This window comes from Artibeus jamaicensis, unplaced genomic scaffold (assembly GCF_021234435.1).
Source record: "Artibeus jamaicensis isolate MK-2021 breed Jamaican fruit bat unplaced genomic scaffold, CSHL_Jam_final contig_525, whole genome shotgun sequence".
NCBI classification, from domain to species: Eukaryota; Metazoa; Chordata; class Mammalia; order Chiroptera; family Phyllostomidae; genus Artibeus; species Artibeus jamaicensis.
Genome location: NW_026521874.1, coordinates 11,164,594 through 11,190,237, shown reverse-complemented (window position 1 = coordinate 11,190,237; position 25,644 = coordinate 11,164,594). Strand labels below are relative to the sequence as shown.

At 46.6% G+C, this 25,644-nt stretch overlaps 2 protein-coding genes and 1 long non-coding RNA gene across 3 annotated transcripts; 1 reads left to right on the top strand and 2 right to left on the bottom strand.

The window, feature by feature from the left end:
- Positions 1-607: 607 nt before the first annotated feature.
- Positions 608-3,569, bottom strand: CUNH12orf76 (chromosome unknown C12orf76 homolog). The gene is made up of 2 exons (XM_053669776.1): positions 3,413-3,569; positions 608-1,932 (listed from the first exon to the last, which is right to left on the bottom strand). Exons 1-2 carry the CDS (start codon positions 3,543-3,545, stop codon positions 1,847-1,849), a joined length of 219 nt encoding a protein of 72 aa, XP_053525751.1. The 5' UTR covers positions 3,546-3,569; the 3' UTR covers positions 608-1,846.
- A 5,269-nt stretch (positions 3,570-8,838) lies between these two features.
- On the bottom strand, positions 8,839-13,263 carry LOC128628094 (uncharacterized). Its single transcript, XR_008392426.1, has 3 exons — positions 13,195-13,263; positions 10,371-10,478; positions 8,839-9,218 (listed from the first exon to the last, which is right to left on the bottom strand). It is a non-coding gene; the product is annotated as an uncharacterized LOC128628094 (long non-coding RNA).
- A 140-nt stretch (positions 13,264-13,403) lies between these two features.
- OASL (2'-5'-oligoadenylate synthetase like) lies at positions 13,404-25,250 on the top strand. Its single transcript, XM_037156229.2, has 6 exons — positions 13,404-13,831; positions 17,739-18,021; positions 18,828-19,003; positions 19,871-20,112; positions 21,047-21,194; positions 24,161-25,250. Exons 1-6 carry the CDS (start codon positions 13,634-13,636, stop codon positions 24,659-24,661), a joined length of 1,548 nt encoding a protein of 515 aa, XP_037012124.2. The 5' UTR covers positions 13,404-13,633; the 3' UTR covers positions 24,662-25,250.
- The last annotated feature ends 394 nt before the right edge of the window (positions 25,251-25,644 follow it).

Sequence of the window (25,644 nt, the reverse complement as noted above, 5' to 3'; positions counted from 1 at the left end):
TTCCCACAGAAAATGAACATGATCCTACTACCTGGCTAGGAAACAAATAGCAGGTCACAAGGTTTATAGGCCTGGCCAAGTTTTCACTGTTTCCTTTCAAAATCCTAAAAATGGCAATAAAGGTTTGGGCAGCACACCAAAATGCGGCATTCCAAATGACGTGGGACTTCACTCTGGCACAGCCGGTCCCTCAGAATCCCACCCACTCTCCTCCCGTCAGTAACCACGGGTTTCTATGGGAGAGGCTGACTGCAATAATCATCCCACCTTCACTTGTGTTCATTTCCAAGTCATTTAACCTTCACCCTAAATAATAAATAAGTGTGTATGTCACCATGTCACAGATGAGAAACTAAGGCTCTGCAGTTAATAAGCCTGTTTGTAACTGGAGCTAGGACAAGAATCCAGGTTTTTGGATTCCCCGGCCCAGCCTGAGAGATTAATTCTGGCTCAGTTTTCTGAAATAATACCTCACCTTGGGGAAATTGTATTATTTCACATATGAATTTAAAATGCCACCTCACAGTGCTTCCTTAGGAGAGTAAATTAGATTCAAACACACTTGCATTTTAAACGCTTGGAACATAATTAGGAGTAAAACAGAATATAAGATTTGACTTTACATTTTAATCGGCATTTGCTGCAAAGCACAAAACAACAGTTCACATTTGAATGGCTCAATGTTAGGGTTACAAACAAAGTCCTTAAGTCAAAGAGTTACAAGATTCCACATCAATTATTTCACATTAAGTGCGGGTTGTTAAAAAAAAAAATCAGTGCTGTGCTTGAAAGGAGCACAAGGTTAAGCATTTCAAATCAACAACAAAATTAAACCTAGCACCTTTAAAATAAAATAAATACTGATACCCGCCGTATAAGTATGAAAGTATCATTTCAATAGAGGGGAAAAATCCAGTTCGCCAACAGTGCAAACAAACAGCAGCATTTTCAAAGGTGAAATTAAATTTGTGTAAACACACACCCACCCGCCACTCTGCCTGGTACAGTGAACAGGCACTTCTGCTGGATGAGTCCTCCCCACCCGGGGCCGAAAAGAAAGAGTTCCTGCCGAGTCAATTCCAAATCTGAAGAGCTGCCATAAATTTTAGGCCAAGGGCTGGAAAGATTTAAGTGCAGTACAAAGGAGATCCGTATGTTTGGGCCGGTAGTTGTTCTTTCTCAGATGGCCAACTAGAAACATATTCAGTCCAACCCCAGGGCCCAGGGCCTTCCAGCCCAAGGGTACACGTGATCACAGGCCTACCTGATTTGACCCTGACTTTAGTGGGGGCATCTGAGGGCAGAAATCAATGCTACAAGAGCAATGGCCTAAGTTCCCCCAGCTGACACCGAGTGCTTTGCAATCAGAGTGCTCGAGGCCAATCCAGTATAATTAAAAACATTTGCGATTCTTAACCCATTTGCCGCCAAATGGTTCTAAGTTGGGAATGTCTGTCTACATGTTATTCCTTCCTCTTTAACATGTTCAAATATTAATGATTAGTCCTTTCCGATGTGGTTTTTATGTCACTCACAAGGTTGCTGTGTTTTCTTTCTCATAAGCACTCCATCTTTACTCTGAGCTTTAGGTCTTACTTCTAACAATTGTAGCCACATAGAAAAAGAAACACTGAGAAGCAGACTCAGTGGCCAATTATTTGCATTACAGTGTTAGGAAAAAATAACTGCTAGATGTTTTTTCTAAATCATTTAGCATTTACCAACTGTCCAGACCAAAGGGCATTTCCAAGCAGGGAAGTTCAAATTCCAACTTCTCCAGTGACCCGTGTGCAACACAACTGATTCTGTTCCCAAACACTTGTTGAAGAGCTCGCCTGCTCAGCTGTCATCGACGCCGAATGGGCTTGTAGACACAAAACGCCATAAGGATCATAGTCACCAGCAGGATGCTGAAAATGGTTCCCATCAACACTGCAAAAGGAATACAGATTACCTCCTAATGGCAGCTCCAGGTTCTGTTAAGTCATCCGTTCACTGGTGACATACAAATGCCACTCAGTGGCACGTGAGGGGGGGGAAACAGCCACAAACAGACCTTTTTTCTGGAAGTCTCCATCAATTTGGGGTGGAGAACATACACAAGTAAGAGCATTTCACGCAGCCCAAAGAGGCGCCGTGAAGAAAACTGTAATGTGGCAGTGATGGGGGAGGGGTGGCCACAGTAGGTATGATGGTGGAAGAAGCATCTGGGGTGGTCTTGCAGATAACCAGCAGTTTGCAGATGCCCACTGGCATGCAGATCACCCTTTGAGTAGTACATTCTACAGCAGCGATTCTCAACCAGGGGGATTTTAACCCCAGTGGACATGTGGTAATGCCAAGAGATAACTCTTTTGACTCCCTGGACTGGGAGTCGGGTGTGCCACTGGCATCTGGTGGGTAAAGGCTGGGGATGCTGCTAAGTGTCTAAGATGTGCCGGCCAGAGTGTCTCCACTCCCCCCACCCCAACAATGAACGATCTGGTCCAACGTGTCAGTAGTACCCACACTGGCAAACCCTGTTCTAAAGGACAAAGCAGGATAACGTGTGGAAACCACTTAGCTGAGCACTAGGTACACAGTAAGTGGACAACACAGAGCAGACAAGAAGTGCATGTAGAGTCCAGATAACCCAGAAATGATATCACGTGGCGACTTTGTAGATACGCAGATATACCAATGAGGTACAGTGGAAAGGACTTCAGCCAAACAACATGCAGTTATTTTGAAGTTTGCCAAGCTCTAAGCTCCAGGGTCCCTTCCCTAGCCATGTATGCCTGTGTGTATGTATACATGGTTGTATGTGTGTTGCAGATACTCCCAAACAAAACCTGGGTTCTAGTACTGGCCGCCACCACTTTCCCGCTGCGTAATCTTGGGCTAATAGCTTAACCTCCCTGAGTTTCATTTTTCGTGTCTGTAAAACACAGCTGAAAACCATCGCTTCCTTGTTTACCGTAAGGCTTAAATGAAATCACGTATATAAAGTGCGTGAGGCATAAAACACGGTATACAGGAAATGAGCAACAAATGTCAATTACTGTTAATATTATGACTATTACCCCCATTCGGAAAGAAGATGGGGGGTGAGGTATATACTACAGTATGCGCCCTTGTGGTCTCGCCTGCGCCCACACAGCCAGAGAGGAGGGAACCCAAATTGAGACCCTGGTCTCTGGACTCGCAGGGTCATTCATGCAAGCAGCACATATCGAGCGCCTAGTGTGCACTATGGCTTGCACAGAGCGGTAAAGCTCGGGCCTTCTTCCCCACGCCTTTGGAGGAGGTCGCACCTGCATCTCCAGCCCTCACACATCCCCCGCCACCCATCCCTCACTCGCCAGGCTCCCGCTACCCCAAAAGGCGGAACCGCAGGCCCGATTCAGCTGCATGTCAGGCCGTGGCCGCTCACCCAGGTTCTGCCCACGCAGCACCGCGTACGGCCGAGTCTGCTCCGGCGGCTCCACTGGGCTCGGGGCCTCCACCTGCCCCACCAGGAGGCTGCACAGGCCAAAGGACAGCCCACACCACAATACACACAGCATCTTCCCGGACTACTGGTAGCCAGAGTCCACTTCCGCCGGAAGCCCCACCCATGTCTCCACAGGCGGACTGCCTTACGTCATTGTCTCCGCTGGCAGCGGGAGCGACGTTACCAGGGTAACTGTTGTACCATCCACATCCTTATTCGACCAGCTTCCAAGTTGTCGTCCCCGCCCACTTCCAGCGAGATCACTGTTTTGTGAGGGTTAATGTCCACGTCTGTCACCGTTCCACTACACCCAACGTTCCCCCTTCCTCTGGGCCCCAGGCCACTTTCCTTAGAAGTCCTTTAGGTAGCTTTTGGACCTATTGAAAATTTTTTACGAATCCGTGCACTTTGATATTAAGTCTTCGCTACAAGCCTCTGAAATAGACACTGTATTCCCATTTTATAAATGCTACCTTCGCTGGGGGCCCTTACCTGGACCTCCTTTTCTAAAATTTCGACCCTCCCTCTCTCTGTGTACACAATCCCCTCTCTCGTTCCTTCCTTCATTCCCCTCTTCATTCAATACCATTCAACTTACACATTTTGTTCTTGCTCCCTGCTCTGTCCCAGAGCCTAGAAAAGTAGCATATTATGTTCAGTGTGTGTGAATAAACGAGGAAATTTAGCTTAGTGAAATGTTTGGCCCGAACACTAGAATTTGACCAAGTAATAGTTGCAAATGCCTAGGTTTCCCCATCTCACATATTGCCTTACCTCCTTGTTAAGGCTTAATTTGGAGTTATGTTGATATCTACCTCACAGTGAATGTTCGATGCAAAAAAAAAAGATGGAGAAACACCCCGTCAACACCAGACGGTTATACTCAAACTCACGAGGTCCCAAAGAGCAGTGTCTTCATTTATGCAAAAAAAAAAATATATATTAAGTGTCTATCAACTCTGCTGGCTTCATATAGCTTCCAGTCTGCTTAGGAAGACAGATATTTAACAATCAATCACAGAGAATTATGGAGTTCAAACTTTTTTTTTTTTTAAGATTTTAATTTATTTATCTTTAGAGGGGAAGGGAGGAGGGGGGTTCAAACTTTTGATAGATGCTATCAAGAGAAATAATAGTGACAACGGGATGCTAATATAGTCCCCTTAGGCTGATAGATCTCCTTTGTAGAGACCTGCCCCGGTAACTGGTAGGAACTAGAGCATGCAAGGAACCTCCACCCAAAATGAGGAAGGAGAAAGCTTCTGTCTAAATAAGATCAGAGACATGAATCATTAACGAATCTTAGAGATGTTTCATGACAAGTCAGTCAGTCCATCCTAATAATGGGTTCCTTGAGTCATTAAAAGTAGATAAATGTGGTAGAGTATAGTGACAGCCTCACAGTCTGTCTTGGTGGCCACCAAATCACCGTTCTAAGCCTCAGCACATGAAGATATCTATGAAAGGGAAATGACCGAAAGAGATTTGACTTCTAATCTGTTAGAGGATTGAATGAGCTCATGCATGTAATTGATATCATATATTGCAAGTGATTGAGATGTTAGCTATGAATATTATTCTGAAAAACAGTGTCTTAGAAAAGTGGGCTGGACCCTCAAAATCATGTAGTCTAATATTTTGTGGATTATTGAGTGCCTAGCTTTATCTCTTCTTTCCTCTGCTGCTCATCTTTTAACTATTTATGTCAAATTCTCTTTGCTAAAACTATGAGCAAAAGAAACAAAAGGAGCCCTGGCTGGTATAGCTCAGTGGATTCAGTGCAGGCTGCAAACCAAAAGGTTGCCAGTTTGATTACCAGTCAGATTACATGCCTGGGTTGCGAGCCAGGTCCCCAGTGGGGGCCACGTGAGAGGCAACCATGTATTGATGTTTCTCTCTCTTTCTCCCTCCCTTCCCCCTCTCTAAAAATAAATAAATAAAATCTTTAAAAACAACAGAAATTCTGGCCAAAATGGAGTCATAGGTAGACACACTGTGCCTCCCTGCACAACCCAAAATTTAAAAACAAAAAAACACCAGAACTGCCACAAAACAGAACTGTCTGGAAGTCGGACGACTAAGGAGTTAAAGAAGAAACACTCACCCAAACCGGGTAGGAGGGGTGGAGACGTGTAGCCGGACAGAGAGGACTGTCAGCAAGGCGGCGGCTGGTGAACCAGGCAGTCCTTCATTCATGTGTGGATAAACTGGGAGGAACAACTGGGGAACCCAACAGACCCCGCATCCCAGGGTTCCAGCGCCGGGAAATAAAGTCTCAAACCTCTGATTGAAAACACCTGTGCAGGCTGAGTCAGCAGCGGGAGAAACTCCCAGCCTCACAGCAGTTTGCTGGAGAGACCAACAGCGTCGTAGAACATACGCAAGCCCACCCACTAGGAATCGGCACCAGGAGGGCCCAATTTGCTTGTGGGTAGTGGGGTAAGTGACTGAAAGCTGTCAGGGAGCCAAGCAAGTGTCGCCATTCCCTCTTGGACCCCATCCCCATATACAGCATCACAACACAGCTATGTGGGTTGCCCCACCCAGGTGAACACTAAAGGCTCCACCCCTCACTACGTAACAGATGCACTGAGACAATATATATATATATGGCCCAAATGAAAGGACAGATCAAAACTCCAGAAAAAAATACAACTAAGTGACAAAGAGATAGCCAACTTATCAGATGCACAGTTGTCAAAATACTCATGATCCGGATGCTCACAGAAATGGTTAAATATGGCTGCAAATTAGAGGAAAAAATTAAGGCTATTAAGAGTGAAATAAAGGAAAATGCACAGGGAACCATGAGTGAAGGGAAGGAAACCGGGACTCAAATCAGTGGTTTGGACCAGAAGGAAGAAAGAAGCATTCTGCCAGAACAGAATAAAGAAACAAGAATTGAAAACAATGAGGAAAAGCTTAGGAACCTCCAGACCATTTTAAATGTTTCAACATCCGAATCATAGGGGTACCAGAAGGAGAAGAAGAAGACCAAGAAATTGAAAACTTATTTGACAACATAATGAAGGAGAACTTCCCCAATCTAGCAAAGGAAATAGACTTCCAGGAAGTCCAGGAAGCTCAGAGAGTCCCAAAGAATTTGGACCCAAGGAAGCACACACCAAGGCACATTATCATTAAATTACCCAAGATTAAAGATAAAGAGGGAATCTTAGAAGCAGCAAGAGAAAAGGAGACAGTTACCTACAAAGGAGTTCCAATAAGACTGTCAGCTGATTTCTCAAAAGAAACCTTGCAGGCAAGAAGGGGCTGGAAAAAAGTATTCCAAGTTATGAAAGGCAAGGACGTACATCCAAGATTGCTCTATCCAGCAAAGCTTTCATTTAGAATGGAAGGGCAGATAAAGTGCTTCCCAGATAATGGGAAGGAGTCCAGTCAAGTTAAAGGAGTTCATCATCACCCAGGCCTTCTGATATGAAATGTTAAATGGACTTATCTAAGAAAAAGGAGATAAAAAAATATGAATGGTAAAATGACAGCAAACTCAGCTATTAACAACTGAACCTAAAGAAAAGATAAAAACAAACTAAGTGAACAACTAGAATAGGAACAGATTCACAGAAATGGAGATCACATGGAGGGTTATCATTGGGGGAGTGGGAGGGGAAGAGAGGGGGAAAAGGTACAAAGAATAAGTAGCATAAAATGGTAGGTAGAAGACAGACGGGGAGGTTAAGAATAGTATAGGAAATGTAGAAGCCAAAGAACTTGTATGTATGACCCATGGACTTTAACTAAAGAGGAGGAATGCAGGTGGGAGGGGGTATGCAGGGTGGAGGGGAATAAAAGAGGGGAAATGGGACAACTGTAATAGCATAATCAGCAAAATATATATTTTTAAAAGAAAGCAGCTTAAATGCCCAACAAAAAAAAAACCGGGTCACACAAAGAAGGAAGGAAAGGAAGGAAGGAAGGAAGGAAGGAAGGAAGGAAGGAAGGAAGGAAGGAAGGAAGGAAGGAAGGAAGGAAGGAGAGAATAAGCAATTGTTTAAAGAGAATATGCTGTGTGTAATTACTTTCCTTCTTTCTATCGCTGATTCAGGAATTTTGTTGTGTTTGTATCATCAAGTACCCAAGTCAATGGGAATTCTCCATCTTCCCATTTCAGTGATTGCAATAATAGTTTCCTTCTGCTGAAATTATAAAAGAAACTTAAGCTATACCATTATCAAATGAACACAAGAGCTGAACCGTAACAACAGAAGTCAAGGTGGCAGGTCATTTGTTTTGGTGGTCATTTGTTTTGGCAGGTCATTTTTGCGTGGCATTTCAGGAGCAAAGATTTGCTCCCAACTGCTTAGGTTCTCTAATCCTTCCGTGCTAGAGTTTTGGTGAAAGGTTTTACTTAGAACCAGCATCTGCTGTGCAACATTCATGTTCACAGTGAACTCCTAGCACGTAGTTAAGTGACCAAGGTCTCCGTCTGGAGAGGGACTGAGCTGGCTGGCTGGGGAGTCGCTGCTCTGACTTTGCATCGTGCTGAGTGCAGTCACTAAATCTCTGAGACCACTGGAGGGAGGGTAGCAGAGAGCACAGAGGTGAGGACCCAGTGACAGCTGGGTCATGCCTTCACCACCCTGCCACCGACCCTTTAGAGTTGTACAATGACCTTGTTCTTATGAAAATTTATTCTATATTACAGTTGTGTAAATACATAAGGAATACAGACATTGTTAGATTTTATTTTTTATTTCTACTGATTTTATTTATTTACTTTTAGAGAGAAGGGAAGGGAGGGAGAAAGAGAGGGAGAGAAATACCAATGTATGGTCGCCTCTCACTCACTCCCGACCAGGGACCTGGCCCGAAACCCAGGCATGTGCCCTAGACTGGGAATTGAACCAGCAACTCTCTGGTTCACAGGCCCGCGCTCAATCCACTGAGCTACACCAGCCAGGGTTGATTATTAGATTTTACATTGCATCTCAACATTGCATGTTGATCTCTGAAAACTGATGTCGTATTTGGTTCCAATCTGCAGTAGAAGGCAGACCTGCTTTATCAGCACACTGAAGCCCTGGATAATGCAGTGAGGATAGAAGGGGTGTGCAGTTTACCCAAGTACAAATGAAACATCTCTCTAGAGGAGGGTCAGAACATGAAAATAACAAACATAGCTTGCTCCTAGGAATGTATTTTGCTCCTTCAGGATTCTTAACTCCAAATAAGGACGGCAGGATGCACTGGAAGAGGGATTTCAGCTGTAAATGAGGACAATCACCAGGACTTTAGGGGACTTTAGTGTTTGGGATGCTTTTGAACTCAGCAAAGGCATTTTTTAAGGGAACGGGGGGAGGGGCGAGGTTTTGACCAGCACTGAACGCCAGCACACGGGGTTTGGCTTTAGAAGCAAGAGAACGGCGGATCAGATCTGAATCTTTAAAACGGCATTTTAGCTGCGCTGTGGAGAATAAGATGGAGGGGCAGGACCAGGGGCAGGGAGACCCGTGTAGGACACCATTGCTGTCTTCATGTGGGCAACGAAGGTTCCCCAGATGGTGGTGGCAGTGGGGATGGAGAGGAGGTGGTGAACCTAAGAGCTTTGCGGGGATTTGTGTTGACGAGCTTGGTGACCTGCTGGACTGGGCAGAGCGGGCTGCTGGGATGATGCTGATTTCTGACTTCAGTGAGGGATGCTGGTGGCATGTGGAACTGGAATTGTGGAAGAGAAGTAACATAGCCAGTGGCCCACTGGAAGTCTCAGAATAGTCTTCAAATTTCACTAAAGAGAAAAAAAAATCTCAAGTCAGGAGGGCACAGCCAGTACCTGGGAAGAAATGCTGGGACCTCCCATCGACTGGGTGGTCTGTGTTGCAGACCCATTTCACAACGGGGTGTGTAGCACAAGCTGGGAAGGTGCTTAAGCACTCGTGATATTCCAAAAAAAATGAGCCGGTGGACTAGCAGATGGGAACATGCCGATTATTACTCACATTACAAGGGAGTGCACCAATGACCACAAGTCGGTGCAACAGACACCACGCCTCCTCCAGTCTCAGGCTCATTATTAGGGATCCCGGACAATGTGGCTCTAAACTACATTACCTCACTGTGTAAAAGGGTCAAGAAGCAGTCACGGGACAAGAAGCCACTCCCAAAAGGAGATAAGGAGGGAGTTACAACCCATACCCCAAACAATACACGCTCCTTCTGGACAGTGGCCATCTGACCAGCCCTCAGTCATGGGAGGGGGAAAGGCCGTGTCCATTGACCCCACAGGATGTGTCTCTTCACTGTGTCGAGACACCCAAGGGGCCAACGGGTGCTCTGAGCAAGTCCACCTCCTCTGAGCCAGTGATTGTAGGAAGGAGGGGTGTCTTGGGTTGGGCTCCCCAAGAAGCAGAGCCTGAGTCCAGGGCACCAGGGCAAGTGGTTTATTTGGGTGACAGTGCACCGTTAGGGGTGCTGATGGGCAGGTGTCCCCTGGGGGTCTGGGGGTGGGGATGTGGAACGCACTTCTCAGTTGTCCCACCAGCAGGAGGAAGTTGCCCACCTGTGCCAGCAAGGTTTGGGCCGGGCTCTGCCAGCATCTGCCACACGGGGACAGGCTCTGCCCTGGTGGCTCACAGGGGGTGAGCTGCTGCCTCCCACAGGCAGAGGGCAACTGTGGCTCAGCTGGACCGGAGCTCAGGGGCTGTGACCAGGGAGAGGTCACCTGTGCCTGCTTTGGCCTGAGACCCCTGGTTAGGGCACATACAAGGAGCAACCAATGAATGCATAAATAAGTGGAACAGCAAATCGATCTCTCTCTCTCTCCTCCCACCTTGCTCTTCTTCTCTCTCAAATCAATAAATAATTAAAAAACAAAACAAAACAAAACAAAGAAACTCTTCTGCCCAGCTTTCTACAAGGTTTCCATGCTCTTTTTTTCTACCTGGAACACATCATCCTCAGAGTCTCTTGTCTGTCTCCTCCACTGCTCTAGGGGTCCCTTGGGGCAGGAACGCATCTTATTTTGTCTTCTTAACACACTGTCTGGCACCTAGAAGACACTCAGTAGATAATTAGTAAATGAATAATACTTGCATTTACCAAATGTTTTCTCTACTCAATGTTCTTACACTTAATGTACATGACAACCAGTGGGGCATGGTGTTATTATTAGACCCATTTGTGGATAAATTATGGGAGAGCCAGGGAGGTTAGGAGTCTGTAAAAGGTTGACTGGAAATTAAAGTCTGTTCTGTCTGGAAGATGATATGACATTCTATAAAGAACCCTAAAGATTCCACCAAAAACTACTAGAACTAATACATAAATTCAGTAAAGGAGCAGGATATGAAATAAATATCCACAAATCAGTTGCATTTTTACATACCAATAATAAGCTAGCAAAAAGGGAAACTAAGAAAACAATCTATTTACAATTGTATCAAAAATAAAATAAAATACCTAGGAATGCATGTAACCAAGGGGGTCAAAGACCTGTACACCTAGGAATACATTTAGCCACAGAGATCAAAGATCTGTACTTGGAAAATTATAAGGCACTGAAGAAGATACAAATAAATAGGGCAAATACTATGTTCACAAAACAGAATTATCATTGCTTAAATGTTCATATTACCCAAAGTGACCTATAGATCCAATGCAATTCCTATCAAAATGCCAATGGTATATTTCACAGAACTAGATCAAATAATCCAAAAATTTTTATGGAACCATAAAAGACCCAGAATAACCACAGCAATCTCAAGAAAGAAGAACAAAATTGTAGATATCATACTATCTGATTTCAAACTATATTACAATGTTATAGTAATCAAAACAGCATGGTACCAGCATAAAAGCAGATGTAATAAATCAATGGAATAGAATAGAGAGTCCAGAAGTATTCCCATGTCTATATAATTAATTAATCATTGATAAAGGAGGCAAGAACATATAATGAGGTAAAAAGAGTCTGTTCAATAAATGGCATTTAGAAAATTGGACTGATAGATGCAAGAAAAATGAAACTCAGCTACCTCCTTACACCATTTACAAGAATAAACACAAAATGGAGTAAACTTTTAAATGTAAGATTCCAAACCATAAAATGCCTAGAAGAAAACATAGACAGTAAAATCTCTTTTACATTTATCTTAGTAACATTTTTTTCCCCTGATATATCTTCTCAGGTAAAGGAAACAAAAGGAAAAATAAACAAATGGAACTACATCAAACTGGAAAGTTTTTGTACAGCAAGGGAAACTGTCAACAAAATAAAAAGACAACCCACTCAATGGAAGAAGATATTCACCAATGATATGTCTGATAAGAGGTTAATATCCAAAATTTATAAGGAACTCATATAACTCAACACAAAAAAACACCCCAAAACCAAAACCCAACTCCATTTACAAATGGGCAAAGCAATTGAATAGACACTTCTCCAAAGAGGACATACAATGGCAAATAGATATATGAAAATATGTTCAATGTCACCAATCATTAGAGAAATGCAAATTAAAACCACAATGAGATATCATCTCACATCTGCCATAATGGTTAGCATCAGTAAATCAACAAACAAGCATTGGCAAGGATGTGGAGAAAAGAGAACCCTTGTGCACTATTGAAGAGAATGCAGATTGGTGCAGCCACTGTAGAAAACAGTATGAAGGTTCCTCAGAAGAATTAAAAATGGCCCTAGCAGGTGTGGCTCAGTGGATTGAGCACCAACCTAATGGCCTGCGAACCAAACAGCCGCCAGTTCAGTTCCTAGTCAGGGCACATGCCTGGGCTGTGGACCAGGTCCCCAGTAGGGGGCATGAGAGAGGCAACCACACAATGATGTTTCTTTTCCTCTCTTTCTCCCTCCCTTCCCCCCTGTCTAAAAATAAATAAATAAATATATTTTCAAAAAATTTTAAAAAGGGACTGCCCTATGACTCAACAATTCCACTTCTGCGCATATATCTAAAGAAACCCCAAAACACTAATTTGAAAGAATATATGCACACTTGTGTTCATTGCAGTGTCCTTTTCAATAGCCAAGCTATGGAAGCAACCCAAGTGCCCATGAGTAGATAAGTGGATTTTTTAAAAATCTGTGTTTTAATGGAAAAAATATAATAAAGATTATATACATATATATCTTAAAAATCGGTGGTACATATATACAATGGAATATGACTTGGCCATAAAAAAGAATGGAATCTTACCATTTGTGACAACGCAGATGGACCTAGAGGGCATTAAGCTCAGTGAAATAAGTCAGAGAAAGCCAAACATCATATGATCTCACTGGCATGTAGGATCTAAAGAACAAAATAAACAAACAAAACAGAAACAGACTCATAGACACAGAGAACAGACCGACGGTTGCCACAAGGGGTGGGGGCTGGGGGACTGGGTGACAAAGGTGAAGGGACTGAGAAGTACAGATTAGCGGTTACAAAGCAGTCACGGGGACGTGAAGTCCGGCATAGGAGATCCCATCAATAATGTTGTAATAACCACACATGGTGCCGGGTGGGCTCAAACCACCAGGGGAAACACTCTGTAGATGGTATGATTGTCTAGCCACTGTGCTGTCCAGCTGAAACTAATACAAAATAATAATGAATGTAAACTAACACAGAAAAAAAGTGAAACATATTTAAATTTTAAAAAATTAATAAATCTGTCCTGTCTGACTTGAGAGTTGTGACTTGCTCAGAATTCTCCTGTCTGACTTGCTCATCCCGACGGTGGACAAGCCCCTTCTTCTGTACCTCAGTTTGTATGTCAAGGTGGGGTGACTGGGTGACACAGTGGCATCCAACTCCTACCTACTGGGAAAGTCACCTCCTCTAAGGGCCACACTCAAGCCAATTTCAGTTTCCAAACGTCATCGAATGGAAACTCAAAGAGTGGAGAATCGAAAGCAATAGCAGAAAGGTGGGCCAGAAGCCAAGCCTGTTAAGGTGGCCCCAGACTTTCCAGCCTTGGCTCAGTGTCTCTTAGCGCCTCTGCCACAGTGAGGAGACCCCTGTCTCCACAAAAGATGCCCCAGATCAGCCCAGTCACTCCTGGTTTCCTCCCCACGGTGGTCCTTTATCCCAACAGGTGCAAGAGGATAACTGAGGAGGAGCTTCCTTAAAGAAGGGAAAGGATGCCAGGGGCTGGGTGTGTGGCTATATATGTGTCTAGCAGTGCTACTCTCGGACAGAGATGGCACTGTCCCCGGAGCTGTATGGCATCCCTGCCTCCAGGCTGGACTCCTTCGTGGCCCAGTGGCTGCAGCCCAACCGGGAATGGAAAGAAGAGGTGCTGGATGCTGTGCGGACCGTGGAGCAGTTCCTGAGGGCAGAGGCCCTCCAGGGGGAAGACGGGCTGGACCAGGAGGTGCAAGTGCTGAAGGTGCTGAAGGTGAGACTGGTCTTCTCCAGCCCCGGGCCAGGGCTGGGCAAGCCCAGAAGGAGGGTCCGTATCCTCCTTCTGAGGTTTCTGGGGGTCTCTTGCCTCCGTATCCCTAGCCCATAGCGCTGACATCTCAGGACATCCCACCTTAGTTGCCCACACCCCAGCATATTGCTGCCTCCAGGAGAATGAACTGGGAAGAAGCTAATAATCGCTCAGTTTTGTGGGTGCTCTAGCCTAACCCCTTAAAATACATTATCTCTAATTTGTGCATCCTGTGAGGTAGGTACTATTCCTTTCCCCTTTTTCAGATGAGCAAAGTGGAGGCTCAGGGACTTATGATTCATAATAATCAAATGCAAAGCAAGGTCTTTGACTGGCTCCTGGTGTGAATAGTTCACCCATAAAATATTGTTTAGAAACATGACCTGGATATCAGGCGATCTAAGGGAATCATTGCTGGTATTGTTAGGTGTAATAGTTTTGTGCTTATGGCAGAAATGTTCTCTCCCATTGGACACAAATGCTCAAGTATTTAGGGACACAGATTCGTGGCGTGTGTCATTTACTTCATTGTGGTTTAGATGAAGCAAATATGGTAAGGAGCTGAGACTTGTTGACTCTAAATGACTGGATGCAGGAGTTCATGGTGTTTTCTTTCTACATTTAAATTTTTGCGGTAGTAAAAAGTTTTTTTTTTCATGAAAGCACAGAAAGGTGAAGTAATTTACGCAATATCACAAGCTCGTGGTAGAGCCGGGATTTGAACCAGGGTCTATCTGACTCCACAGCCAAGGCTCCAGGCCCTTCCTCCAGCTGCTTCATGTCACCTCCTAGGATCAAAACTCGAGAGGGTCAAAACTAGAAAGACCATGGAGAACCCAACAGCCTCAGTCAATCCCTCATTTAAACATGAAGGAAACCGAGGCCCAGAGAGGGTAAGAGATGTCCCAAGGTCACACAGAAAGCGGTGGCAAAGACAAGACTCACATTAAGAACCCTCCCCCCACCCCCAAATTCTGGTTTCCAGCCCAGGGCTCTAGATCTATCTCCAGGGGCCTCAGGGAAGGATCTAGAAGTGGGAAACCACACATCTTGACGTCAGACAGGCCTAAGTGTGAGTCTTGCCTTCTTCCCTTACCGGCTCTGTGACTGCAGATTTACCATCATAGCTCTGAAACCTTCTGCCTTCTCGTCTGCAGGGGGGGAAGGGCAGCAGCGGCTGCATCTCTGCCTCATCAAGCAAACGGGGAAGCAGGCTAAATGATTAGCACATAGTAAATGCTCCAAAAAAAAGTATCATTATAAATTCTTGCCTGAGCTATCTCTTCGGTCTTGGGCACCAGTAAGAGTCAAGCAGACCCTCCCAGACCACCCCCTTGACAACCCTGACAATGAAGTAGCGGACGGGAGGGGGAAGCCTGCCAACAGGAGGATGCTACAAACAGAATGAGTGTGGACAGCAGGAAATGACATTTACCCAGCTCTCAAATTCTGCCCGCAGACCATGTCCACTCCTCCCCTTGAAACCATGCAATAATAGAAATATCTGAAGAGCAGTAGCCAGTGAGAAATAATACTTCAATCGGCCTCCAAGCCCCCCCCCCCCACCCTGAAAATCGGGTGAGCTGGGCTGGTCCACATGAGTGAATGCTTGCCCTTGAATGAGTTGGGTTTAAACAGGTTTGAACTGAAGCAAGTCCTGAAGCCAGTTCTTTCCTCTCTGTCTCTTATCACTGGTTAAGGCCTTCAGCGGGATGTGGCCTCTGTCCACACACAGGGAACCGTCCCCAACCCTCTCCCATGGGGCAAGAACACTGAGTCTAAACTCGAGTAGAGAATGAGGTAGGGGAAAAAAGATGGCAGGTGATCCGCCTTCTCAGAAACAGGGTCTGGCTCATAGACGAGGGTCATAGGGAAGAAAGACTTCAAAGAACAGCACCCTGGGTTCTGACTCTTTAACTGACTCTGACTCCTGACAAGGAGCCCATGGCAAGTTGATGAACCCCCACTGCCTCAGTTTTCTCATCTGCACTTTGGGTATAATTATACTAGTACCTACCTCAATCAGTGGGTGGGAGGATGAAAAGGTGTCGTATGCATGAAGGGCTTTCAGGAATGCCAGGCATGAGTGCTCAACCCACAGCAGCCGCAGTGATTCACCCACTGGGAGGGGGGGCTGACTTGCGTTCTGTTTGTTCACTCCTCAGCAACTCCACCTCTTGAACTGGAGTGAGAAAGAAGGAAGGCCAGAGAGTTGCAGGGCTTTTGTGTGCTAGAGACAACAGGGAAGTAAGCCCAGAATCTCAGAACATCAAAAAGACCCCTTCCCAAATCGTCCGGCTCAGGCTCCTTCCATCCAGATGGGGAAAGTGAATCCCAAGCAGCAGAAGGCATGATGTGAGTCAGCCAGAGAAAGAGGAGGGAGAGGAACACGTAGCTGACTTCTGCGTGGCGGTCATTACAGCAAGCTTTTGGCACGCACTCCCTCATCTAAACTTTCGAGGGAGCCAATGACTCATGCACCGTCATTTTATAGATGTAGGGTTCAGAATGATCATACAGCTGGAAAGCAAGGGCCAGAGTCGAGGCCAAAGTCAGGCTACCCCGTTCCGCAGCCCACAGTTCTTATCCACCAGGCAATCCTGCACCCCTTTTTTAATGTCATAAAATTACTCAGACAGCCCACCCCCCAAGATTCTCAAAAAAAACCTTAGGGAGTAAGCATTCCTAGTTCCTTGGAGCAGACACAACTCTGCAGGTCAGAAGACAGAGTTTCAGAGTGACGGAGTGTAGGAAATAAGAATCATGGGCTCTGGAGTCAGGCTGTGTCCCCTGTCACCCTGGGCAGGTGGCTTATCCTCTTCTTTATTATTAAACTTATTGAAGTGACACTGACTCATAGGGTTGTATAAGTTTCAAGTGTACCTTTCTATGACACATGATCATATATTGCATTGCATGATCATCGCCCACAGTCCAATCATCCTCCATCACCATGTATTTGGCCCCCTTTACCCTTTACTACCCCACCCCCTTCCCTTTGGTAACCACCATGCTGTTGTCTGTGAGTTTCAGTTTTATATCCCACAAGAGCGAAATCACGTGGTTCGTAGCTTTTTCTGACTCCCTTATTTGGCCTAGCATAATACTCTAAAGATCCATCCGTGTTGGGTTCACGACAACATCCAGGTAGTTGTGAATGGCAGTATCTCATCTTTTCTCATGGCTGAGTAGTGGTCCATTGGATACATGCACCACATCTTAGCACAATCCTTTTTCCAAGGGCACTTTGGTTGTCTCCACATCTAGGCCACTGTGAATAACACTGCAGTGAACATAGGGTACATGTATCTTTGGGAACAAATGTGTTCGAGTTATTCAGGGAGACACCCAGAACAGGGACTGCTGGGTTATATGGTGACTCAATTCTTAATTTTTTGAGAAATGCCGCACCGGTTTCCATAGTGGTTGTACCAGCTTACATTCCTACCCACAGTGAAAGAGGGTTCCTTTTCCTTCCTAGCCCCTTCAATGCTTATTATGGCTTATCCTCTGGACATCTCAGTCTTCTCATCTGTAAAGAACAGGTACCACCTTGGCTGGTGTGGCTCAGTGGATTGAGTGCCGGCTTGCAAACTGAGAGGTCGCTGGTTCAATTCCCAGTCAGGGCACATGCCTGGGTTATAGGCAGGGTCCCTAGTTGGGGGTGTGCTAGAGGCAACCAATCTCTGTAGCTCTTGCACATCTACGTTTCTCTCCCACTGTTTCTCCCTCCCTTCTCCTCTCTCTAAAAATAAATAAATAAAATCTTTAAAAAAAATGGGTACCAACCCATTCCTTAGGGGTGTGGTGACCTCAGGGATTGCCTGGCACAGAGAGTGGCCCCAGGGTGACCGGGTTCTGTGTTCTGCAGGTGGGCTCCTTCGGCAATGGCACGGTGCTCAGGAGCAGCGCAGAGGTGGAGCTGGTGGTGTTTCTGAGCTGCTTCCACAGCTTCCAGCAGGAGGCCAAGCACCACCAGGCTGTTCTAAGAATGATCAGGAAGAAGCTGTGGACTTGCCAGGACTTGCTGGCCCTTGGACTTGAGGTCCTGGGAGTGTTGCAGGGAGTCCCTGATGCTCTCACCTTCACCATCCAGACCAGGTGGACTGCTGAGCTCGTCACTGTCACCATCGTGCCTGCCTACAGGGCCCTGGGTAAGGGGAGAGGAAGCCCACCCAACTCACGTGTTTGCCCTTCCCAAGAGGCCGACAACTGCCTCACTTCTCATTCGTGGCCACATTCTCCCCTTTAACCTCTGTCATGTGGGGGGCTGGTGACTGCAACGCAAGGAGTGACCCAACTCTGGCTGTCACGTGGCTCAACTTGGGAAACAGATTTCTCAAAGAATCACGCAGATAAATATATAATTGCAAAAGGAGGCAAGACCACAGAGGAGAAAGAGTTAGAAGAGTAACCTTGGGTGCTTCTGTAGCACCTACTACAGGTTCAGGGTGGGGTTGGGGCTGTCATCCTTTGGGCCTTTCCAGAAGCAGTCCCTGAGACAAGGGTTGGAGAGCAGGCAGTCCCAGGAAATGCCGGTGGGGAAGAGAATGGACATCATGTTACAAATGGACTCACAGAGCAACTGGGCAGGGCGCATTTGTGACTTGTGACGTGTGACGTGTGACACGTGCCGCAATAGCACACCCCTCAGCAAAGGCACTCACAGAGCCTGGCTGTCTCGCCTGGACCTGGTCCTCCCTTACGGAGACAGGGGGTTCAAATAAATCTGAGAAATCCAAAGCAGAGATGAGGGGAAAGTGTTGGGCACATTATGGGAGGACAACAGTCCTTGAGTGGCCTAAGAATTAGAAAACCCACTTTGATCTCTCTTTTAGCTCTTCCTTCTAGTAGGCTATGAGGGCTCAGGTTCCCCCAGAGAAATAAATACTCCAGGGAATAATCAGGCTCCGCAGGCCCAGGCCACTCAGCCCTCTCCCTTCGCTTCCTCCCACCCCAGGGCCTTCTGTTCCCAACTCTCAGCCACATCCTGAGGTCTATGTGAGTCTGATTAAAGCCGGTGGTTACCCTGGAAATTTCTCGCCTTCCTTCTGCGAGCTGCAGAGAAACTTCGTGAAACACCGGCCAACCAAGCTGAAGAGCCTCTTGAGGCTGGTAAAACACTGGTACCTGCAGGTGAGCAGGTTTCCGGGATGGGGGCAGGAAGAGGAGATGGAGGAGAAGGGAAGAAAATGCTGAGGCCAGACCTGTCATCTCAGCAAACTGCCTCAAGGAGAAATGGAGGTCGGGGGAGAGAAAGAAAAACAAAAGGAAGGGGAAAAGCGAGGAATGTACAGAAGTTCAGCACACACGTACTTGTAATGCCGCGGTTACCCAGTCTAGTACTGGCTAATGTCAATTTCATGGGCGCATCTGCACATTCATCTTCGCCCATTAAGGACTTGTAACAAGAGGAAGATTCATTTAATTCCATCCCCACCAATTTCCACTCCTGCATTCATGATTGGTGGCGTTCCTGCATATCATGATTATTACTGAGTGAATATATTCCTAGCAGCCGCTTTTTAGATTTCACATGTATGTCTGCAAGGTACCAAGTATATTTCAAAAATATCCAGATGACACCTAAAACTAAGATAATACTGAATGTCGGCTGTAATTGAAAAAAATGTGAAGGGAAATTGTGTATCCCTTTAAGATATGTCGGAACGATGGCTATCTAGTCACAAAGCGACTTTAAGTTCCTTTTTTCATGACTGTGCAGGCTGGGATCCTGCTCAGTGCTCGGGACACTGCTTCATAAGTCCATTCCAGGACTTACGTCAAGCACAATTTGAAAGCAACTGGACTAACCCGGCCTCTTAATTTTAAAATGGGGAAATGCATTTAAGGCCAGGAAGAGAAGCCAGCTGCCCTGGCTGAGATTAACAGCTGGTGATGGCAGAGCTAAGGCAGGAACTTGGACTTTCCAGTTTTTCGTCCTGTGCATCCTGACACAGAATCTTGGGGGTCTCTCTTTCCCTCTCCTCTCTGGTTTAACAGTATGTGAAAGCCAAGTGCCCCAGGGCCATGCTGCCCCCTCTCTATGCCCTTGAGCTGCTGACCATCTACGCCTGGGAGATGGGGACCCTGGAGGATGAGAATTTCAGTTTGGACGAAGGCCTTGTCACTGTGATGGAGCTACTGCAGAAGTACCAGTCGCTCTGCATCTACTGGACCAGACACTATGCGTTCGAGAACCCAATCATCGAGGACTGTGTTAGGAAACAATTCCAAAGAGAGAGGTACTGGGCCCCTGGTGGGTCAGGGGACCCCCACCCCACAAGCAGCCTGCCTCTTCTACCCGACAGGGTAATTTCAGGGAGCCAAGGATGTTGATAGCAGCAAGCATGGGGCCTGAAGTGTTTCATTCGCTCCAGCTGCCTGCGATCACATTCCGTCAGATAAAGTCAAAGCTTCCCTCCAAAGTCACAGCTCTTATCGTGGGCTTGGCGTCTAACATCTGTGGCCATGCCAGCCACCCAAGGAGACCTCCTGGCCCCCCTCCAAGTCTGTATTCTTTAAAATATCCATTCACTATTTATACAGAGGAGAGACACATGGGGACAGCCCAGCCTCTCCCCTGTTGAGGAGTCCCATCTGCTGCTTTAGAGAACTTAGGAGGTCTGTGCCTCAGTTTTCTCATCTGTAAAATGGGGATGTTAACAACAAGGATACTAGTCCCTACCTCATGGGATTGTTGTAAGGATTAAAGTAGGTTAATTCACACAGGGTTTGGCCCAGTGCCTCTAATATTAGCACCTCGGGGGAGGTGTTGTTATCTTCATCCAAAGCATTTTGGCAGCTCTAGCACCAAACTTAGGTAGCCTGTCTGCAAAAGAAAGTCTTTAAACTGAAGAGGCCCACCTATCTGAGTGGCCATCTGTTACTGCTGCAGCATGCCCTTTGGCATCTCACCCTTCTCACGTGCACACACATATCACCAAAATTCCTTACAAACACCTAGAGAACTCTCCCCCAAAGAAATTCTTGGAAATTTAATTGCCTCTATCCTGTCACTCTCCGGCCATGTTTCTGGGACCTCCTGGACTGAAGGTCGGGGGCTCTGGACATAGCAGATGCTCAGGGGCTTGAAGAGATGATGTCTGAGAAGCCTCTTCTGTGGCTTGCGGGCCTCCAAGCCAAAAAGAGTCTGGGTACCCTCTCCCTGTGTTGCAGGCCCATCATCCTGGATCCGGCTGACCCTACCCACAATGTGGCAGAAGGGTACAGATGGGACATAGTTGCTCAGAGGGCCAACCAGTGCCTGAAGCAGGACTGTTGCTATGACAACGAGGAGACCCCAGTCCCCAGCTGGAATGTGAAGGTAATGGTTCCTCTCCAGGCTGCTGCCAGAGGCTTGAAGCCCAGAATGAGATTAATGCATAGTGTTTACTTTTTAATTTCTGCACTGGTGGAGCCAACTGGCCATTCGCGTCAGGCAGTCTGGGGCCTGGCTGCACCACCCGCCAGCTCTGTGAACTTGGGGAAATGATTCAGCTCTCTGAGCCTCACATTTATGTTCGAATTCTTGTTCTCCTTTCCTTTCTTCTTCCCATCCCTACCAGATAATCAGGTTCCATGCTCCCAATCATTCCTTGCCTGAACTGACCCCAGGCAAGTCAGTTCAGTCTGCTGTTTTGTGCCAGCTCGGGGCTTGGGGCAGGTGGGGGGTGGGGGCACAAGGGCAATAGTTTCCGAAACTAACTCGCCCAAGCTGCTGAAGGGTACCTGAACTTGGAGTTGTCTTTAAACGGATTGGAGAATAAGTTATCTCGTGTTCTCGAGCTAGGCCTTCTCGATCAATACACATTTCCTTGCTCCAAACTCTGGGGAAGGAAAAAAAAAAAACTACTAGAAAGAATTACCAAAGAGCATACTCAGAAAACAAAAAAATCTCAATAGCAGATGATACAATGTGATGCCAAACCTATAGTATTGCAGAACAGACCTGGGGCGGTGAACGATATACTATAACTGAGCAGACCCCCACCTGTGCTCCGGGAGTCCCCCCCCTCGGAGTCCCCCCCACTCCCCCGCCGCCGTACTAGGTTTGCCTTGCTCACTGCCAGGGAAAGATGTCTCTCAATGCCTGAGATTGGTGAAAAGGAAAGGAATTATTTATTTTAAAAGTTATATAGACATAGAGTAATGACTTAATGTCTTCATTAAAATACTAAAGTCCTTTAGAACATCCACAAATGCACACAGCCCTTCCTTCTCCCTCTGAACAGTCTGGGGTACCGTCTCAGGAAAAGAAGTAGGAGTCCGTGGCTCAGGCAGCCCCTCGGTTCTGGCACCATCAGCTGTGTCACTGCCACAGTCTCCAGTTAATCCAAAACCATGTGGCACCTTCTCATGGCCCTCCAGCAAGAATCCTTTCACCCCTTTCCTTCCCAGCAAGGTCTCTCCTGCTTCCTAAGCTACATGGCAAAAGAAAGCACCCCAAAGCCATGTGGTCCTGACTCTCACCAAAACCACATGGTCCCAACCACCCAGCATGGTTACTATGCCTGGGTTTAAATCCCCGCACCAATCTTCCTCTGCAGCCCCATTTCCGACTCCTCCCACAATCAGTTACACCTGCCAGAATTCCCATATTTTTCCAGTCTTTCTTGGCTGCCATAGTAAGTCCCGGTAAGTGTGGCCTCACGGCGTGGAGCCAATCATCTCCAAGCTCTCACACAGGCGCTGTAAGCAGGGGGAATTGCCTCCTGGTTATATCCTGAGTGGAAGTCATTCCCATCCCCCTGGCTCAAAGCATGGCCACAGCTATTTAACATATCCATGAAACCAGTTAAACCTTATAGGTATGTTAAATGACCATGCCTGAAGTTATTTGCAAAACTGTTGCTATGCAGAACAACTTTCAATGGCCCTGCTCCACGTGTCCTAACCCCCAGTTCAGACTTGTGGGGGACGGGGGTGAGGACAATCTATATATATATATATTATTAATATTTCCTGGACACCCTGAGCTCTGGACCCCATTACAAATTCCTATTTGGGGCTCTCCCTGGCCACACCGGTTACAATAGTACAGGCAAGGGCCATAACAATCTATTTCAATCACATTGTAGTTTTCAATTTACAAAGCACTTGTCCAGGGATTACTCTGTAAAGTAGAAATATCAAGTGTTATTATCATCATTTAACAGATGAGGAAACTGAGACCCAGAGAGGCTAAGTCAATTAATTGACCTGGGTCACACTCCTAAGAGGTGACCGGACTGACACCCAGGTCTTTGTAGGGCTCCGGAAATGGAAAATAAATGTTATCTTTGAAGTCACCAGCAAGGATTCCTTGAAGAAGACAGGGCCTGAGGTGGGTCTTAAAAGCCAGGGAGGCATATAGACACTCAGAACAGAGGGTGCTCCGTCTAGGTAAAAGGTGGGGTGGGGGGTTAGGGGCAAAGGGCTGGTGCATGTTCCAGAACAAAAGCTGGAGCAAACACCTGCTAGGAGCAAAGGCAGAAGGAGCACCAGAGGCTCTCTAAGAAGGCACAGAGACTACGAACTAAGCCCACCAGACAAATGATGCCCACGGATGGGCTGGAAAGTGTATGCCTTTGGATTTTTCCTGACCAGGCACACCGCTGTGCAAAGATTTTTATCTTGAAAAACCTAAAGACTTGAGCATGCTGGGCCTCCGTTCCTTCTAGAAAAGATCAGCTAGAGGGCCAGGCCTGCCCAGCACCCTGCAGGTGGGTTCTTCAGCCACCCGGGACTCTCGGGTCCTTGAGTGTGGCTTCATCGGGGAAGACAGGCTTTGGAGCAGGTTCAAATGTCCGCTCTGTTCCTCACTACCTCTGGGGTGTTCAGTAAATCATTTCACCCTGTTTGATCACAATGTCCTTATCTGTAAAATGGGATAATAGGAGAATCAACCACTCATGGGGCTGCTGTAAAAGGCACCCAACATGGGGCCCAGAAGGTGGTTGGCACTCCCTGAATGTTTGCTGCTGCTGCTGCTGCTGCTGCTGTTGAAAAGATGAGGACAGCCCTGAATGGTGTGCAAAACGAAAGGTCGCAGGTTCAGTTCCCAGTCAGGGCACATGCCTGGGTTGTGAGTTCAGTCCCCAGTTGGGGCACGTGCAAGAGGCAACCACTCAGTGTTTCTCTCTCAAGTTGATGTTTCTCTTCCTCTCTTTCTCTCTCCCTTCCCCTTTCTCTAGAATCAGTTAAAGAAATAAATTAAATTAAATTAATAAAAGAAAGGAAAGAGGACAGGTGGAGGGAATTTCCACATGTAAGAGAGGAGTGTGGACTCACCCCTTCTTCTCTCCCTGGCAGACTGCACGAAACATCACGGTGACTGTGGAGCAGTGGGGTTACCCCGACTTGATCCTCATTGTGAACCCTCATGAGACAATAAAGAATGTTAAAAAGAAGATCCGTCGGAGGCAGGGCTACTCTGGCCAGCAGCGTCTGTCCTTCCAGCAGCCCAGTGGCGAGAGGCAGCTCCTCAATGGCTGCAGCTCCTTGGCCGATTTCGGGATCTTCTCCGACACTTGCATCTCTCTGCTGGAGACCATGGCCTCCGAGATCCTGGTCTTTGTGAAGAATCCGGGTGGTGGGAGCCACGCCTATGCCATCGACCCCAAGAGCTTCGTCCTGAGCCTGAAACAGCAGATCGAAGACAAGGAGGGGATCCTCCGAAATCAGCAACAGCTGGAGTTCCAAGGCCAGGTCCTGCAGGATTGGTTGGCTTTCGAGGGCTATGGTATCAAGGACAGTGACACCCTCATCCTCTCCAAGAAGAAAGTCAGAAGGGTCCCATTTGTACTCAGCTAGTTTCTTCTGGGAAACCTCTCTGTGCGGTTCTGCCTTCTCAGCCAGGACTCATCCTGTCAATCACTCCTTCCAGTTCTCTGCTGGGGAGGTCACATGTCTTCACCACTTTTGTAAAGAGTTAGTCTAGCCCTCCCTGCCAGTGGAGGGATGAGAAAGGGTATGAAAGATTAGATATACAAAGGACTAGACCATACGTGATAACAGAATTCTGACCCACAACCTCTGTAGCCACTAGTTTCGGAAGCCAAACCACCACCTGTTCATCAATCAGCCCCAAACTGTCCGGACTAAGTCAATAACTACCAGCTTCCCTGATCTCTCCTCTACCCCGCCCCTTCCAACTCAAGACCAACCAGAGAAAGCCAAATACGCTATCCAGCAATCACAAAGGATGAAGTCCTGCCTCTAGACAGCCCGCCTCCAGCTACCCTATGCGTCCAACTTTAAACGGAGCGCATACCTGAGGCCTTCTCGACTCTCCACTGGAAAATTTTCCCATTGCCTGTCTTCGAGTCTCTGCCAAACGCAGGGAATGTTGGTTGACTCCCTTGCTATAGCAAGTTGGGAATAAATGAAGTCTGTTCATTCACTTTTGGATGATGTTCATTTCGTTCCAAGGGTGTTAATGCTTGTCCTAGAGGTGATTGCTTAACCCTTCAAGTGTCTCAAATCTGGGAGTGAAAACTAGAGACGCTGAGAAGGAAGCGGTCTGGGAGAGCAAGGATGACTGTAAAAAATAGTACGGACTTTTTCTGTTGTTTAAGGAATGGAATTTATAACCTTTTCCAAGTGTTATAGTAATACCAGGTGGAAGGGAATGGTTTTAGCAGTTAGGGAAAGAAAAAAGGACACATCTGGGGTTTGGCCACTGAAATTTATTTATAACAATGGGAGGGTAAAAACAAAAACAGACGAGAAGTTGTTTCGTATTACAGACCTCCCCCCACCCCACCCCAAAGCCTGATGCTTGCTTATCAAGTCAA

Excerpts from the sequence above, each read along its gene's own strand:
- OASL (XM_037156229.2), top strand. The coding sequence starts at position 13,634 with ATGGCACTGTCCCCGGAGCTGTATGGCATCCCTGCCTCCAGGCTGGAC. Across the intron at positions 19,004-19,870 it reads TAAAACACTGGTACCTGCAG|TATGTGAAAGCCAAGTGCCC; the intron begins GTGAGCAGGTTT and ends CTGGTTTAACAG. Across the intron at positions 21,195-24,160 it reads TCCCCAGCTGGAATGTGAAG|ACTGCACGAAACATCACGGT; the intron begins GTAATGGTTCCT and ends TCTCCCTGGCAG.
- CUNH12orf76 (XM_053669776.1), bottom strand. The coding sequence starts at position 3,545 with ATGCTGTGTGTATTGTGGTGTGGGCTGTCCTTTGGCCTGTGCAGCCTC. Across the intron at positions 1,933-3,412 it reads GCTGCGTGGGCAGAACCTGG|TGTTGATGGGAACCATTTTC; the intron begins GTGAGCGGCCAC and ends TTCCTTTTGCAG.